General features: G+C 42.7%; 1 protein-coding gene across 1 annotated transcript; it reads left to right on the plus strand.

Moving 5' to 3' along the window:
• Window positions 1-4,890: 4,890 nt before the first annotated feature.
• Window positions 4,891-13,824, plus strand: synpo2la (synaptopodin 2-like a). Its single transcript, XM_076743689.1, has 4 exons — window positions 4,891-4,992; window positions 8,131-8,282; window positions 8,598-9,316; window positions 11,195-13,824. The coding sequence occupies exons 1-4, from the start codon at window positions 4,891-4,893 to the stop codon at window positions 13,822-13,824; spliced, it is 3,603 nt and encodes a 1,200-aa protein (XP_076599804.1).
• Window positions 13,825-15,733: the final 1,909 nt, after the last annotated feature.

Raw genomic sequence — 15,733 nt, forward strand, 5'->3', positions numbered from 1 at the left:
TCCTAACTCATTTGAAAACTTGTTGCTGGTTCAGAGTAAGCACATACTTGCAAATATCAATGAAGCTGATGAAGTAAGACATTACATATATTGTGATTGTACTACTTTCAATTGAGTATATGTCCAAAAGGATTAGCGAATTATCACATGATTTATTTAGGATTTACATAGCATCCCTTCGTCTTTAGGAAATCATGGCTATATATGGAAGGAGTAAAGCACAGAGGGCACCTTACAATAATTACCTGATCAATTAAAAATCCAAGATAGATCTCAAAGTACTGTAAGTGGAATTAGTTAAGGAGGCAACACACTCAATTTCTGATAAACTCAACTCAAAATACACAAGATCGGTCTCATAATCTCCCCCCATAATTTCCCAAGGGCCTTATGATTTGTGCTGTCAGTGGTTATAACTACCTTAACCATACCCTTGTGGAAAATAGAGTAAGCTCTGATCTGACAGACAGGAGGAAGTGAACTGGATGGCTCAATCAGCTGCATCATGAGGAAGTACTCAAAGCTGGAATCTGAACAAATGTCATCTTAAATAATATAATAAAATCTTAAAAAAAAAAAATAAAAATAGAGAGAGTCTAAGAATATCTTGAAAATGTCAGAATTATACCTTGCACAAAGGAAAAAGCAACCTTTTTAACTTGACATTTTAAAAATGTGAGACTCTCCAGGGTCATATAAAATGTGTCTTCCAAAAGGGTACAGTATGTTCTCTAAAGCCACACTGTGGAAATGAACTTCTTCTACAAATACATTTTTAATATGCATAGGCTATATGCATATGCATTTCCCTGCATAGAAAATAAAGCTGAAGGTTTAAAATGTTTTAAAGTTTAATTTTTTCATTCAATCTTGCAAAACACACGCCATCCTCTTTAATTACTGCCTCTTTGATGTGCACAGACCCTTAACGTTCCTGCCTAAAAGAAACTAGCCTCAAATTAATTACACAACTACTTAGAATAGCCACCACCATACTTTCTGTATCTACTTTCACTTAACATATACGCTGCTCACTTTCCTAAAACTTCGGCTTACATCATGTTTATTAGTATGGCAGTCTCATTTTCACCTCATCCGAGCCAGGGGGCAGGGCTGGCAGTGACTGGTTGGCAGGGTCTGTCATGCTGGCACAGATGCCTCAGTTAAAGGCCACTGGGTCTGTGCCTGCTGCTATTCAACAAATCTGTCTGTCAAAGTCGTCTTGGGAAGGCAAGTGGGCCAACAGAAAAACCATTAAATAGAAAAACGAGAGAGAGAGAGAACAGAGTAAATGTCCAAAGCTCTTCACAGTACAAATGGTTGAAAAGGAGGAGAAAAATAAGACACGCCATGAAACAGTGACAGAGAAAACCTTGAAAGGCCAGATAGCCATACACAAAGTAATTAACAGGGGAAACATGAGAGGGACGAAGCTGTTGCCTCACTTAACAGGTCTCCCGTGTCCACAGGAAAAAACACTCAGCCTCCTCCTTTTTCCTGAGTTAAAGCAACAATCAGCAAGCCTTTGCTGCACTCTTACACACCACATCCATTCATTTTGTTGCCACGGCACAATAGAAAGCATATGGTATAAATAACAATTGGAGCCACAGGGGAAAGTTTCAGCCATGCTGCTGCATATGGATTTTGACCTTTTTACTTTTCTTGAAAGACAGCCGAGCGTCTGTCCTGGGCAGAGTGACTTAGCAGACCTCTTCCTGACTTTCTGACCACAGCTCTCTGCAATGCAGTGTCTTTGTTTAGTTTGACGAGGAAACAGTCAATGTTTTGGTTTAGCTGAACACGTCTGTTAAAGAATATCACAAATGTCTTTGTCTGTTCTTAGATTTCTCACTCCTCTGCTGGCAGCATTTGTGTCAATGACTATTCGAAACCATCTGATTGCTCACAAAGTTACAGGATCTTGGGATGTAAGAATCTGAAGACAGTATTAGAAATATCTCTGTAACACACTTGACTCCAGTGTGTTTTTGATTTCCAACCCAAACTAACTAACTAACTACGGTAACTACAGCCTAATATCTCAGTATGCTAAAACCAGTGATGGAAGAAATATTCAGATCTTTTACGTTCTAAAGTAGCAACAGTACAGTTCACATAATGTTGCAGCTGGTAAGGGTGGAACGAATTAATGTAATTAATGAGAAGCAAATAGAGAAGTAAAAGCTTCCAGAGGCCAACAACTGGCCTACTTTCAACCACGAGGGGGAGTGGTTGGCACAACTGAGCTACAACTACATGTTTGTTCAGATATCTAATACTTCACTTTCCCTGTGTAAATACAGATCGGATATAAACTGGATCAGTTGTATCTTTGTGGTTGAGCACTTGCTTTAACTGTGGTGTTCTGTTAGATCTGATACCGTCTCTGTGAAGACAGGGTGATATTTTCCTGAGTGTCTGACCCAGGACTGATCTTGGTTGCTATCCTGAGGTCTGGAGACAGCTGCAGAGCAAGGCTGCCAAAGGGAGCAGCTATCATTGGTAACCTCCTGCTGCATTGATAATGGCAGTGTCGCTTTTCTAGCAAGGGGATCATCCAGCCTCTATCAACAGGTTTAAAGGCCTGTCAGTGCCCCAAAGGAAAATACAACATAGTTAAAGCAAGTTTACATCCACTGAGACTCTATGTAGAGTGGGGACTACTGTGCTCCTTGTAGGTTTTTTTTTTCTTTAATTAGATTTCCATTAGAGTTAATCAGGAGAGATACGGGCCAGGAGGGAACAAGAGAATAGAAAGATGTAATCAAAGGAAGACCAAGGTCGCAGTGGATCATGGGATTCATAAATCAAACATTTCAAAAATGTATGACCAGTTTAGTTATTTAGGATCAAACTTGTCAGTTGACCTCATCTGATTTCATTTTAACTAACCAGACTAAGGTTGTGAAAGTTTCCTTCACCCAGTGAGTGACCCACTACTATATGTTGTATGGTTATACTCATTCAGTGACAACTGAGTCTTACACTGTATTATTTCAATTTGATGGATGTCATGTAGAAACCCCAAGAAGATATCCTTCAGTTCAAGCCAGGCTGCAGGTAAAGCACTCTGATTCAAGGTCAGTGTAGTGAATGATAGAAATTGATGGAACTAAAATAACCTACAGCAATAAAATCAACTAATATAAGGAAGAAAAATGCAGGGAAAATAAATGCAAGCTTAAATTTGGGGCGTTTAAATGTACCTATATAAACATTTCAACATTATTTCAAAGTCAGAATTCATACACCCAGCAATGGACCCTTATTGCACCAGTTTGGACCTGACTGCATATTACTGTAACTACAAATCTCTAACTTTTATCAATGCCAGCAGCGTGCTCTTAGGATGGCAATGTCAGTCAGCCGGTTCGTCCGTCTGTCCACGATTTTGGTCCAGACCTACAGATCTCAACGTGTAGTGGATGGATTTCAATGAGATTTGGTATCTACATCTTTGGTGTCAAAAGGTGTCAAGATTCCACTTTGTCCAATAGTGTCGTTTATGACCAAGTAGTTGCAAAACAAATGGCATGCTCATCAGCCTCAGCTGTGCTAATGAGCAAATGCGTGTTAACATGCTAAACTAAGATGGTGACCATGATTAACATTACACCTGCTTAACAGCATCAGCACATTAGCAATATCACTGAGAGCATGTTAGCATTCAACACAAAACAGTCATTGTGCCTTAGTGCACCCCCACAGAGCCAGAAGCATGGCTGTACACTCATAGTCATGTTTCTATGTGTGTTAAAGGTCCTTGTTCAGATTCTCCATAGCTGAAACCACATGTAAGACTTTGTAATGTGGGGTCCGATTGTGACAGATTCCTGGGTAAATGAGTGCTGGGATTAATCCATATGAGAAACTGGTACACAAAACATTGTTAAGTAAACAACATTTGTTTTTCTTGTGTCTTCAGGTGCCACTTCTGTCTGTCCATGTCTGCATTCTGCATCAGTTTTATACGTGCTGGCATGGTGTTCTGTGTTTGAAAGCATTTGTCATTCAGTCAACGCTGTGCATTTCTGACTTAAGACATATTTCAATGTGGCTATGCAAGCTGTTCATCCAGAGCTTGCATAAGTATTTATCTTAAAAGCTCCATGATGACAGCCCAGAATGTCTCCAGATTCAGAGGAGCTGGCAGGATACACAGCAGCCTCTACAGTTAATGCCAATCCACTCATTGTCTACATCATTCATTTCTAAACAAAACAGAGGAGCATTTGAATGCAACTAATCAAGAGAGGAATTTCCTATGATTGCAAGTCCTGGCCTTGAGATTTGAGAGTCTGGCTGTGACCCGACTAAAGGTTACTAATGATCTCAATGTTGTAAAGCCACATATGAAACAGTGCCATTTGGACGTTCTGAATGTTAACTTTCCCTTGGTCTGCAGACAAGCAGGCAAAGCAACAGAGGTGGTGGTGGTGTCCTATTTTTGGAGGGGCTATCAGCAACCCAGTGACATAGGTCTGAGTGACAGGACAAGTGTTGCATTGGATCCTCCCCTCGCTCATTTGGGGCAGGCATTCCTCAGTGTAAGCAGACACAGAGCCCCCTCCCATCGTATTTCTTTCTCCTTCTCCCTCTCTCACTCCATTGGCCTCCCTATGATGGTTGGACCACTCTGGGTGTGGGTGGGTGAACTGAAGAGTGTGTGTGTGCATGTGTGTGTGTTCAGGTGTGAGCGTTGGCCTTGGAGCTGGACCCAGAGAGAAGACAGTGCCCTGACAGTGTGGCAGGCAAAGAGCAGGTCAGAGCTCTCTAAGGGGGCCCTGATCGCTGACCATGGGGCCAATGCTCTGAGGGCCCCCCAGAAACATAAAAAACAAAGAGGAGTGGAGAAGAAAAGCTAAAAAAGACAAAGAGAACAAAACAATGGTTGCAGAAGAAGTGATAATTACATTGTCTGGTGGAGCGCCATGGGGCTTTCGACTCCAGGGAGGTGTGGAGCATCACAAACCACTTCAGGTGGCTAAGGTAAGGCAGGTCATTCAGCAGGCTGGGCAGAAGCAGTCATTTCATGGTTTGCTGGGTGGAAAAGAGAAAGCAGTGTTAGGTTGAATATCACTGCTAAATAGAAGTCCAACATCAGTGGAGATATATGAGGTAGAGATTTACGAGGCTGTGAATAAAGTTGAAATGGAATATCGGCGTCATGCAAGTTAGTTTGGGGCCTGAACATGAGTCATCACCTTGTTTGAGAACGGTTTTCATGCGAAGGCACACTGACGATTGACAGGGTGAACTTCAAATTTCAAGTTCATCTGGGAATGTTGGGCAGCTCTGTTGCATATCTTCTTTTATTAAACTGCATAAAGCTTAAAGTTCTTGTGAAATAAGTGTGATACTGGCCAGAAAATCATTCATTCATCAATTCATTGGTTTTTTGGTTTGTTTTTGACAAATGACTTTGACTTTGTGCTACTTGCTAATGCTCCTTGTCAATGGTCCTTTGAGCAGTGAAATGTGCACATTGTAGCCAAGAGTTTTGCTACATGAAGGTCACAGTTTTATTGGCTGTCAATTTTTCTTGATTGTGAGGAGCTTAAAGATGCTACACACTATTCACCCACAACCATCGTCTCATTTACGCCACTAAACAAGTATGTTTCCACTACGTCAACGTTTCAGAAGGGAATTCAAATCACTCAGGCCATGCTTAGTTATGTTTAAACAGGCAGGTTACCTGACATTTATTTGGACTAATAAGTGAGCAACGAATGCCATGAAAGTCTGGATTTAGTTCAGTTCTTGAAATTGCTTCAGTTCAGGCCAGACTCAAGCCACGTTAGTGTCAGCGCATAAAATACTAAAATTGTAATGCTTTGCGATTAGTAAATCTACATCTTGTACAATATAAGTTCACCAAAAGAAAATATTCACTGTGTAAAGGAAATATTTAACCTTACAACTCTCATGAGCCTCAGCTCATTTTACTCCCCTAGAGCAAATTCTTCACAAGAATTTGGTGTCCACATTTGGCACCGGTGAAGCAGTCCACATTTGAATCTTGATCTCCATTTGAGAAAGGAAGGATTGGCATGTGAGCCAAAGGGGAATATATACTGCATAAAAGGATTAATTAGGCTTTCAAGTGGGAAAAGTTGAAGAGGAAAAAAATACAAAGTAAATACTTTAAAAAACCCACTCAGGTTCAGTAAAGTTTGTATCAAGTCAGTATCCATGTGATGATCTGTGACATGACTTGTGACGTGAGCCACAGTCACTGCTCTTGGCTGCACCAAGCTTGTCTTTGCTGTCAAAAGAAATTTGACCTGACTTTCTCCTACATGACATTTTTATATGCAGAGATCTTATTTCTGGATGTGACAGTTCAGGTTTTAATACACCTACGCACACGTAATGCACATTGATATGAACACACATCACATACATGCGCATATTCACACACCTTTTCAATAATTGTTGACTGAGCAGAACTACTTTTTCAGGTGGCTATTTTTGGTTGAGAAACAGCAGGCCGCAGGGTCAGCCAAGGTGTGTATTTCAGCTCAGTACTTAAAAATTAACCTCATGAACTATTTTTGTACACACACTACTCAATATCTTGCTGCTTCGAGAAGAATGTATAACTATTTGGTAGATTTATGTGCAAAGGAAATCCTAGTTGTTAACCTCTGCTGCTCTGCACATTGTTCCTGCTCAGGCACCATGTGAGCTGTGAATAAATGACCAGGATAGAGATAAACCATCTTGCCTGATTTTTTCATTTTTTCCCCACACTGACAACATTACATACAATATGTTCTCTCCCTGCTTGTGCCAATAGTTTAGTGAAGTTTTATGAAGTCCTGTTCATCATTGTGTTTACATTTCCAAAACAATTCAAACTTTGGCAAACTTTGTCGACAATTTGGATCATGCACATGTAGATCATACCTCTGAGACAATCATTATATTCACAAAACAAGCACTTCGTATAGACAGTATTTAACATCTTAAGAATGTTTGCTCTTCAAAATGTTAATCCTGCATGTAGTTGACTCACGCAGACTGTGGCAGTATGTACACAGAAGCACAGGACACCAAATCACCTTTATGGTGGTGGACAACAGCTGTTTCTGTTCGACTATCCAAAACAGCATGCTCCTTCACCCCTGAGAGCAGGAAGGTGCTGTCTTGTCAGGTCTCATGCTATACTGACTATAACAGGTGGAGCAGTTTGGTGCTTCAGTGAAAGAACCAGTATGTCAATGCTGGGATTGTGCCTGTGGGCCTACATGCAAATGTTTGTGCGTTTATTTATATTTATATGTATATTTTTGTACCAGTCCATGTGGTGTGTCTGTGAGAGCATGTAAGGGTATTATAACTGTTATGACTTGCAACCACAAGGTGACAGGCCACTTTGAAAGGCTTAGCTAAATGGGGATGTGGGATTTCATTACGGGCAACCAGAATAGCTGGAAAGAAAACTGCAGTAATAAGGTCAGCCAAAGCAATGCTTCCTTATCTCTGAAATCTGACATACAATATCAATTTAGTACACAGCAGTGCCCTCATAGAGTGCAATCATCACTTCAGTCGCTGTCTTGAAAAATTGGTTATGAATTTATTATGGAACATGTTGACATGGCTTGCATAGACCTGAGGCAATTTAGGGTGGGCACATTGCCATGATCATGACAGACCTTGGGCACAAATAGCAAAGCACCAAATGAAGATGGCTGCTGGCTAGCATTTCCCTGTTAAAGTGTGTGTGATTGCTCCACTCGAGCTGCAATATGTGGCATATGTCCACAGCAAGATCGAGCTGTCAGGACAAAATCTGCTCTCTGTCAGTCACTATCACAAACAAGGAAAAGACAGCAGCATACCTCAGGTTCTTTTTTTTTGTTGTCCTTGCAGTTACAAAAGCCGAACTTATAAGTCTACAGGAAGTAATAGACTAGCAAGGAAAGAAAGACAGAAGAAGAGTGTTGATGTTTGTACGAGCTGTCTCAGATGTGAAGGACTCGCATCTCTTGGACTTGGGCTTGGGCTTGCCTTGAGGGCAAGCTCAAACCTCAGTGCATCAAAACTCAAATATCAAAAACTGTAACTTTTTGTAATTTATGTGAGTGCTTGAAATTTTGCCTTCATCTGTTTGTACAGGTGCGTAAACGCAGCAAAGCATGCAGGGCTGGGCTGCGGGAGGCTGATGAGCTGGTGTCCATTAATGAGCAGCCATGTGGAACACTATCCCATGCTCAAGCCATGGACCTTATCGACAGCTCCCCTGGGATACTACACATTCGAGTCAAAAGGTCAGAGGAACAAAAGACTTACACGCTTACTAGAGATAAACCATAATCAACCCATTGTAAAGGGTCAAGAAAAAATTATACTATGCACAAGTAAAACACTCAAGTCTGACACAAAACATGCACTATTTACAGTGTGCATGTATGGCATACCACTGTATATTATTAAGGACTAAAAAATATTTTTGCTGCTTGTGCGAAGATCATACCTACTCTTAGAAAATATGAAATCCAGATTTAGACAATTAGATTCTAACATCATGTCTGAGGGCCTTCATTTGGCCACATCAATATTTTAAACCCTCCACTTGTTTGCAGGGCGCCTGCTGGCTTTCAGTCCGTGGTGCTAGTGACCCGTGCCCCATCTCCCCGTATAGACAAAGAGTACCGCGCTGCTCTGCGTGCCATGTCACCCAGCCATCCCCATCATGCACCCATACGTGAGGTCCACCGTAGCCGCTCCTCCCTTACCAGCGGTTTGACATCTCCACCTGGTAGTGAGGCCTACTATGGCGAGACTGATAGTGATGCAGACGTGGCAGGCTATGAGAGGCAGCGCCGGCAGAAACGTCGCAGCCCTAGCAACTCAAACCCTGGGAAACCAACAGGACGAACCTCCCCCGAGGGCGGTGAGACATCAGAGATGAGTGGCTATGACAGCGCTCCAGATGCACATGCTTTCCCCAATCTGTTGGATGGACGCGGGGGAGATGGAGATGGAGGAGGGGGGCTACCAGGGGTAGCACGGAGGGAGGTGATTTACCAGCCTCCTGGTCCAGGAATGTGGTCTTCACAGACATCCACTGAGACCTCCTCCATCATCTCCTCAGCAGATGACCAGGGGCCACGGGATGGAGGCCAAGAGGAGGATAGTGGCTTTCTAGAGCCAGCCAATGTGCCACTGGTTTCCCCTGAGAGGGCAAAGGAAGCCCTGATGCTGGGCTCTCGGAGCCAGCTTGTTCCCATGGTGGGTCCAGTGAATAAACCCATCGACGAGGAGCTTACAACAACTTACATGGAAAAGGCCAAACAAGCCAGTAAGTACAGCTGAGAACCTTCACGTAAGCTCTCCACACTAAAGTATACATTCTTGATAAAGGTCACTGGTTGGTTCAAGAGTCCCCAAATTTTTTTTAGATTCTACATAAAGATAAATATATGTCATTATGTTGTTAAGTCTCAGAGATAATGATTTCTTTCAAGAATGTTCATTTTGACACTGTTCTTTGCCTTATGTATGCTTCTTTCCTTATGTTATTATTTATTTTATTTTCTATGTATTATTTCTATGTGTTATCTACTTTGCAGCAGAGGAATACATCAGTATAGTGAAGATCAGCCAATCCCTTCTATTCTCATACATAGGAAGTTCTCATTGTAAAAACACGCTTTAATTTTCAAGGCAGAGGTTATATGTACCATACATGCCTTTGTTGAGGCTCAAGAGAAATATATTACTGAACCTCCTACCACCATCACATTTCATCGCTAAACCGAACCCCCATGAGACTCAACAGCTGGTTTAGACAGTTCAAACAGATAACTATCAACAAACAGTAATTTAGTTTTGTAGCAAATGCATTTATTGTAATAGCAAAAGGAAAAGTGTTTGGGTATTCAGTCGTAATCATAATGTGAATCTTAATCAAGACAACCAGTGTTTCCCAGCCATTTAATCTGACAGTCAACATCCCTAACTAACCAAACATCCATCAGTTTTCTTTGAGGTTACTAGTCCAGTGTGAGTGGGTGTCAACCTGAGCTTAGTCTGTTACACAGAGCAGGTAGTATGGTTTACTATATTTACCTCCAGTTATGTATGTAAAAACCCCAGTGATCAATCTGGGAGCACTGAAAAGCATCTCCAGCTGCTTTTAGGTATCAAGTAGCAAAGCAGGGATACTCTCATTTTCCCTGCCCCTCCCTCCCTCTCTTCTCTCTCCATTTCTCTAACTTTCCTTTTGTTTGGCTTTATCAACCTTATGAAAATTTTTGTAAAAAAGCATTGTGTAAAATGCACCGACATAGAGATGTGCTTCCATCATGCTGCATGATATGATGGTTTGACAGATATAAAAGGGAACGTGGAACAGTCAGTTCACTGCAAGCTGACTTGCTGTTGAAGATTATTTTTTGTATCTAAGATGTCGCAAAAGGAACATGAGTCATGTCTTACCGTTTTTCATATTCACAAATTTTGAAGAGAGGTCAAAAACAATACAGAGATGCAGTGCAGGTGAGCACTGAAGCTCACCAAGCATTCTTTCCTACAACTTGTTATCCTGTCCATCACCTATAATTTGGCCAGGAAAAGGACAGAGGTGGGGTACGAAGTCAATGGGCTGTTTTAAGAACTGAAATAAATCTGCTCTTGTAAATCCCCCTTGCTATCACGGAGTACAGGTTTAACATTCCAATGTCCTACTTATGAACCCAGTTCTAGACAAATTAAGAACTCTCTTCACATGACAGTGCATATTAGGGTAACAGAATTAGGTTGCCTATGATAATCTGCTTAATACCATAACAAGTTAAAGGATATGTTGTGGCTACTCTTTGAAGTTCTCCTTCCAGTCACCTACAACATGCAACTTTCCACAAGCTTGCAAATATTTTAAGTTAAGTTAAATGTCAGTACATAAGACTAATAATGTGCAAATTTATCCTTCACCCCAGTTAATGTGAAAAGCTGAAGGCTTGCCTGGAATTTTCCTGGAAGTGCTCCTGCAGCAAAGAGAGAGAGATGAATGCTTGTTGATGGCATGGCAGTCAGGACAGGTTTAGATGCTCATATTACAGTCACTTCTTGGTTTAAAGGATAAATCTGTTGATTCAGACTTCTCTCGCCTAACTACAGTACTTTGTTATGTTATTGTTAAACTGTGTCTAATAGCTATGGCTTTCATACCCTACAGAACTGAACCGAGGGGACACACTGCAAGACAAACATGTAAAGGAAGCCAAAAGCAAGTGTAGAACAATTGCATCCCTTCTGACGGATGCTCCCAACCCACACTCCAAAGGGGTGCTGATGTTCAAGAAGAGGCGTCAGCGTTCCAAAAAGTACACCCTCACCAGCTTCGGTAGTGTGGATGAGGATAGGTGTCCGGACTCACAAGAGGAGGATGGGGTGTTCCCTGGCAGCGAATCAGAGTTTGATGAGGATGGTTTCTCAGCAGTTCCTGATCCAACTTGGGATAGTGAGTACTTGGATATGTTGGAAAAGAGGGCAACTGCAGGTACTGAAGGTCGTGGGGATGGAGCAGAGGACGCTCCAAGTCCAGGGTTGAGTGAAACTGCAGGTAAGGGTGCCCAGCTGTTTGAGCAACAGAGAAAAAGGGCTGCTGAGCATGCCAAGAAGTTAGAGGCAGCACAACCACAGATTCCTCCACAGTCTCAAGTCCAGGAGCAGCCTCAGATGTATCAGTTACATCCAGAAATACAACCACAGATGCAACCAAACCTCCAGCCTCAGCAGATGATACCACCTGGTCCTACAGCCATACAGCAAGAGCTTTCTGAGGCACCAGGTCCAGTTGCAGCCCATGGAATGTCTAATGGGGACCTATCCTACTCTGCAGTTAGTACTGCTTGCGTGGTGATGTCACCCCCACCTGTGGCACCCAAACCAGCCACTGCCTCAGTGACTATTCTGACAAGACCTGCACAACCAGCTGAAACACCATTACCAGAATTATCTGCTAGTAATGTTCTTAACAGAACGGCACGTCCTTTCACTCCTGGCTTCATCAGCATTCGAGCTGCAACTGCCCCAGTAACGTTCCGACCACCTGTCGCAAAGACAACCCAGCGTCCTGCCTCAACAGCTGTGGTGCCACCACCATTCTCCACTGTCTCTGAACTAACCACTAATGCTCCATCAGTAATGTCCCTGCGGCCCCCTGGTCCTCCGTCAGTGTTGTCCCCACCATCCTCTGCATCTCAAGGTCCCTTGGCCCCGACACCAGAAGTTCCTGTTACCTTTCACCCTCCAGCCATCTCTACCTCTGGAGAGAAAAATCAGTCATCACCAACAATAAACACAGGTCATCATGCCTCATTTGCAACTGTACCCCCAGTGTGTGTGCCTTCAATGCCCCTGACTCCGCAAGCACCAATGTCTACAGCCCCAGTTCCTCTTTTATCTCAAACCCCTGGTTCAGCTAACGCAGTTGCCCAAGTGCCTCTTCTTCAAATACCAGTTGCTCAGACACCTTCACCTCAATTTTCTTTGACCCCTGTAGCTACAGTGCCAGTGGTCTCCCAACCAGAAGCTGTAGCTCCAACTCCTGTTTCTAATCCATCAGGTCGGACAGGAATCTTACTTGAGGCTCGACGGCGTGCTGGCAAACCCAAACCTATGTTCAATGTGCCAGATGTCACAAAGAAATCTCCAAATCCTGATCTATTGTCTATGGTGCAGAGGCTGGATGACAGGTCCACCCGATGCCAACAACTGTCTGAGACTATTTATGATGGTGAAGAGGAGAGGAGTGGTGAGGTTGGCATGGGAAGGGCACCTCCTCCAGTGGCACCCAAGCCTAAGGTCCTCCACGAAGCCCCACAGTTTCTTCAAGCAGGGGGTAAGGGGGCCCAGCTGTTTGCCCGCAGGCAGACCCGCATGGGTATGTATGTAGTCGACACCCCACCTGAGACCCCTTACCAGCAAGAAGTGGCCTCACACAGTGCAGCCCAACCTATTGACTATTCGCCCAATCCTTCCTTTCCCTCTCAGTGGAAATACTCCCCAAATGTCCGTGCCCCTCCACCCATTGGGTACAACCCACTCCTGGCCCCCTCTATCCCTACGGGGCCTCAGAGGGACATAGGCAAGCCAGACAGCAGGGGTAGAGGTGGTTCCCAAAAAGAGGGCATCAAGGCTCTGGATTTCATGAGAAGGCAGCCCTACCAGCTCAACTCAGCCATGTTCAACTATGGAGGCAGTGCTACTAATCTATCAGCAATGCCTTCTTACCAAGCCCAGAGGCAGCGGCAAGGTGACTACCCACCAACAATGGTGGGCAGCTCACTAACCTCACCTAGGCAGATCCCCATCAAAACAGCTCGTGTCTTCGAGGTCAAACGATTCTCCACACCCACTCCAATGTCAGCTCCCACTCTGGCTCCAAAAGTCATTGCACCCCGCTCAGCTACCACCCTTGGAGAACGTTTGACTCATTCCGACATGACCTCCCCACCTCCTGTTCCTTTCACTCCAACACCAGCCCCTCTCTTTACACCAGCACCAGTCAGTGCCCCAACTCCAGCTTCACCACCATCCCAACCAGCTGGACTGCCCAGCCTCCCAAAATTCTCTACCACCCCTCTTCCAAACCCAGTGCCCCATGCAGTCCCTACACCTTACACTCCAGTATCATACACCACTGGGCTCCAGACTGCCAAGCAGTTCCAGAGTGCTCCTGAGCTCAGTATCCTTGCCTCATTGCCTCCACTCAAGTCCAACACAGTTCAGGCACCCAAACCACGTTTTGTTGCCACCAAGGGGGGTGTCCAGCCCCGTGTCTGGAGGCCAGGGGCAATGTGAGCAGTAGTTAATCAGTCACTACCACACTTGGACATGCACTATTCATTTAGTACTGAAATAACTACTCGATTGTTGATAGAAAATTTATCAACAACAATTTTGTTAATTGGTTTATTGCTTAAGTGAAATAAAAATGCCAAAAATCGATTGGTTCAAGTTTCTCAAATGTGACAATAGTATGCGTTTCTCTTCTTATATCATCATAAATTGAATATCTCTGGGTTCATGGTGGTTGGGCAAACAAAATATTTATTATATACACTTAATTAGTTACATTTACATTTAAATTACATTTAATTACACTGCACATTTATTTTGCTGCCAGCACATTTAGTCACACATGTACCTGATTGAAAATATAGTAACACACACTGTATGCTGTATAGTTCACCATATGCCTGTCCTGGGGGAGGTTTGTGTAAGGCTTTTGGAGATCTCTTTCTACTATTGTAGCGGAAATACCATCTAAACAGAGCCTGTACTGAATATTCTTTGAAACTTGAAATGTCTGAAAGATGTTGAAAATGAATAGTTGCAGTTCTGACCATAAAATGAAATCTCTGAAGATGTTTATTGTAGTGTGTTGACAGGCGGCTTTGAATATGCAATTCTGTTATTCAGTACTTGTCGTACTAACTGACTTGCACAAAATGTTTTTTACCCACTCTGTAGCATATCAAGGAGAAACCCATGATGACCTAGTCTTCTTGTCCAGGGGTTTTAATGATGCATGACTGTTGAAAATTTTGAAATGTTTTTGAATTTCTCATCTCACTGTGGAACTGCTATATGTGAAACGTTTGCTCTTGCAAGTGTTAGTAAGGTTGTGCCAAATACCTCTGCTCACTATAGCCAGAGAGAAATGCTATCTTTTTAGCATAGGTCACATTCAACAAGTGCCCAGGCTGTCAGCTAATGTACATTTGTCACTGGATATCGCAGGTTCAGATTGCCACTTAGGCACACCAGAGTCTCCGTAATATGAATGTGATCTTTGCAGATATATGTAAATTCTTAACTTTTATTAAACAAATAACACCGATGAAGGAATGTGCATTTTGTTTTGTTTAATTGTGATTTCACCTGAAGTGGTGCAAGGGGAAGTAACTGACTGAGAAGCACCAGCATTTATAAGAGGGTTCAAGAAATGAGAGTGGCTGTGGAGGGGGGAAATAGACAGTATATGTAGGCCAGTTTGCTGAAAGGAGTCATAGCCCACCATTTCACACAAAAGGTTATGGCCAGATGCTGGTGCACGGCAGAAAATTGGGACTTACAGTATGGTTGAAATGTACATTGTTATGAAATACCACAGCCTGTTAAGGGAAGTTAAAAGAGGATGGACAGGAAAGTTTGGTACCTGACGTTTGTTGGTAAAGCAAAAGAAGCTGATGGAAAGGAGCACCTAAGTGTGTTTCCAACAATGGTTGGTATCAAAAATGAAGGAAAAACATATGGCTATATACCTTGAGAAAAGGTATGTTAACGGAAACAAGTAAGAAAAAAGATATAAATATGTTGTTGTCAGCTGTGGAATTCTCGGGAAGAGACTTTTGTTATTTTTTACCATTTTCAAAATACAATATCCTTTGATGCTTTTCCTTGTTTTCATAATATGGCAACGGAAAATCTAGAGTGTGGATATAGTTGTGTTGAGGTGTAAAATATGATTAATACATGTTTGTGAATGTAGGTGGATTCAGTAATATATAAGTGTGAAAATGTTTGTCATTAATGCTGAATAGAAGTTTATACTGCCTAGGTGAAAAACATTTTTAGAGGAATAAAATTAGATTTGAAAGCGTCCCAGTTGTCTGACATGTCTGATTTTACACTGCCCCCTGTTGCTGATTGTGTGATCCTACGCTTTTCTTTTAATGTGCACAAATGCATGCATTAAAGGATAATA

Source organism: Chaetodon auriga, chromosome 11 (assembly GCF_051107435.1).
Source record: "Chaetodon auriga isolate fChaAug3 chromosome 11, fChaAug3.hap1, whole genome shotgun sequence".
NCBI classification, from domain to species: Eukaryota; Metazoa; Chordata; class Actinopteri; order Chaetodontiformes; family Chaetodontidae; genus Chaetodon; species Chaetodon auriga.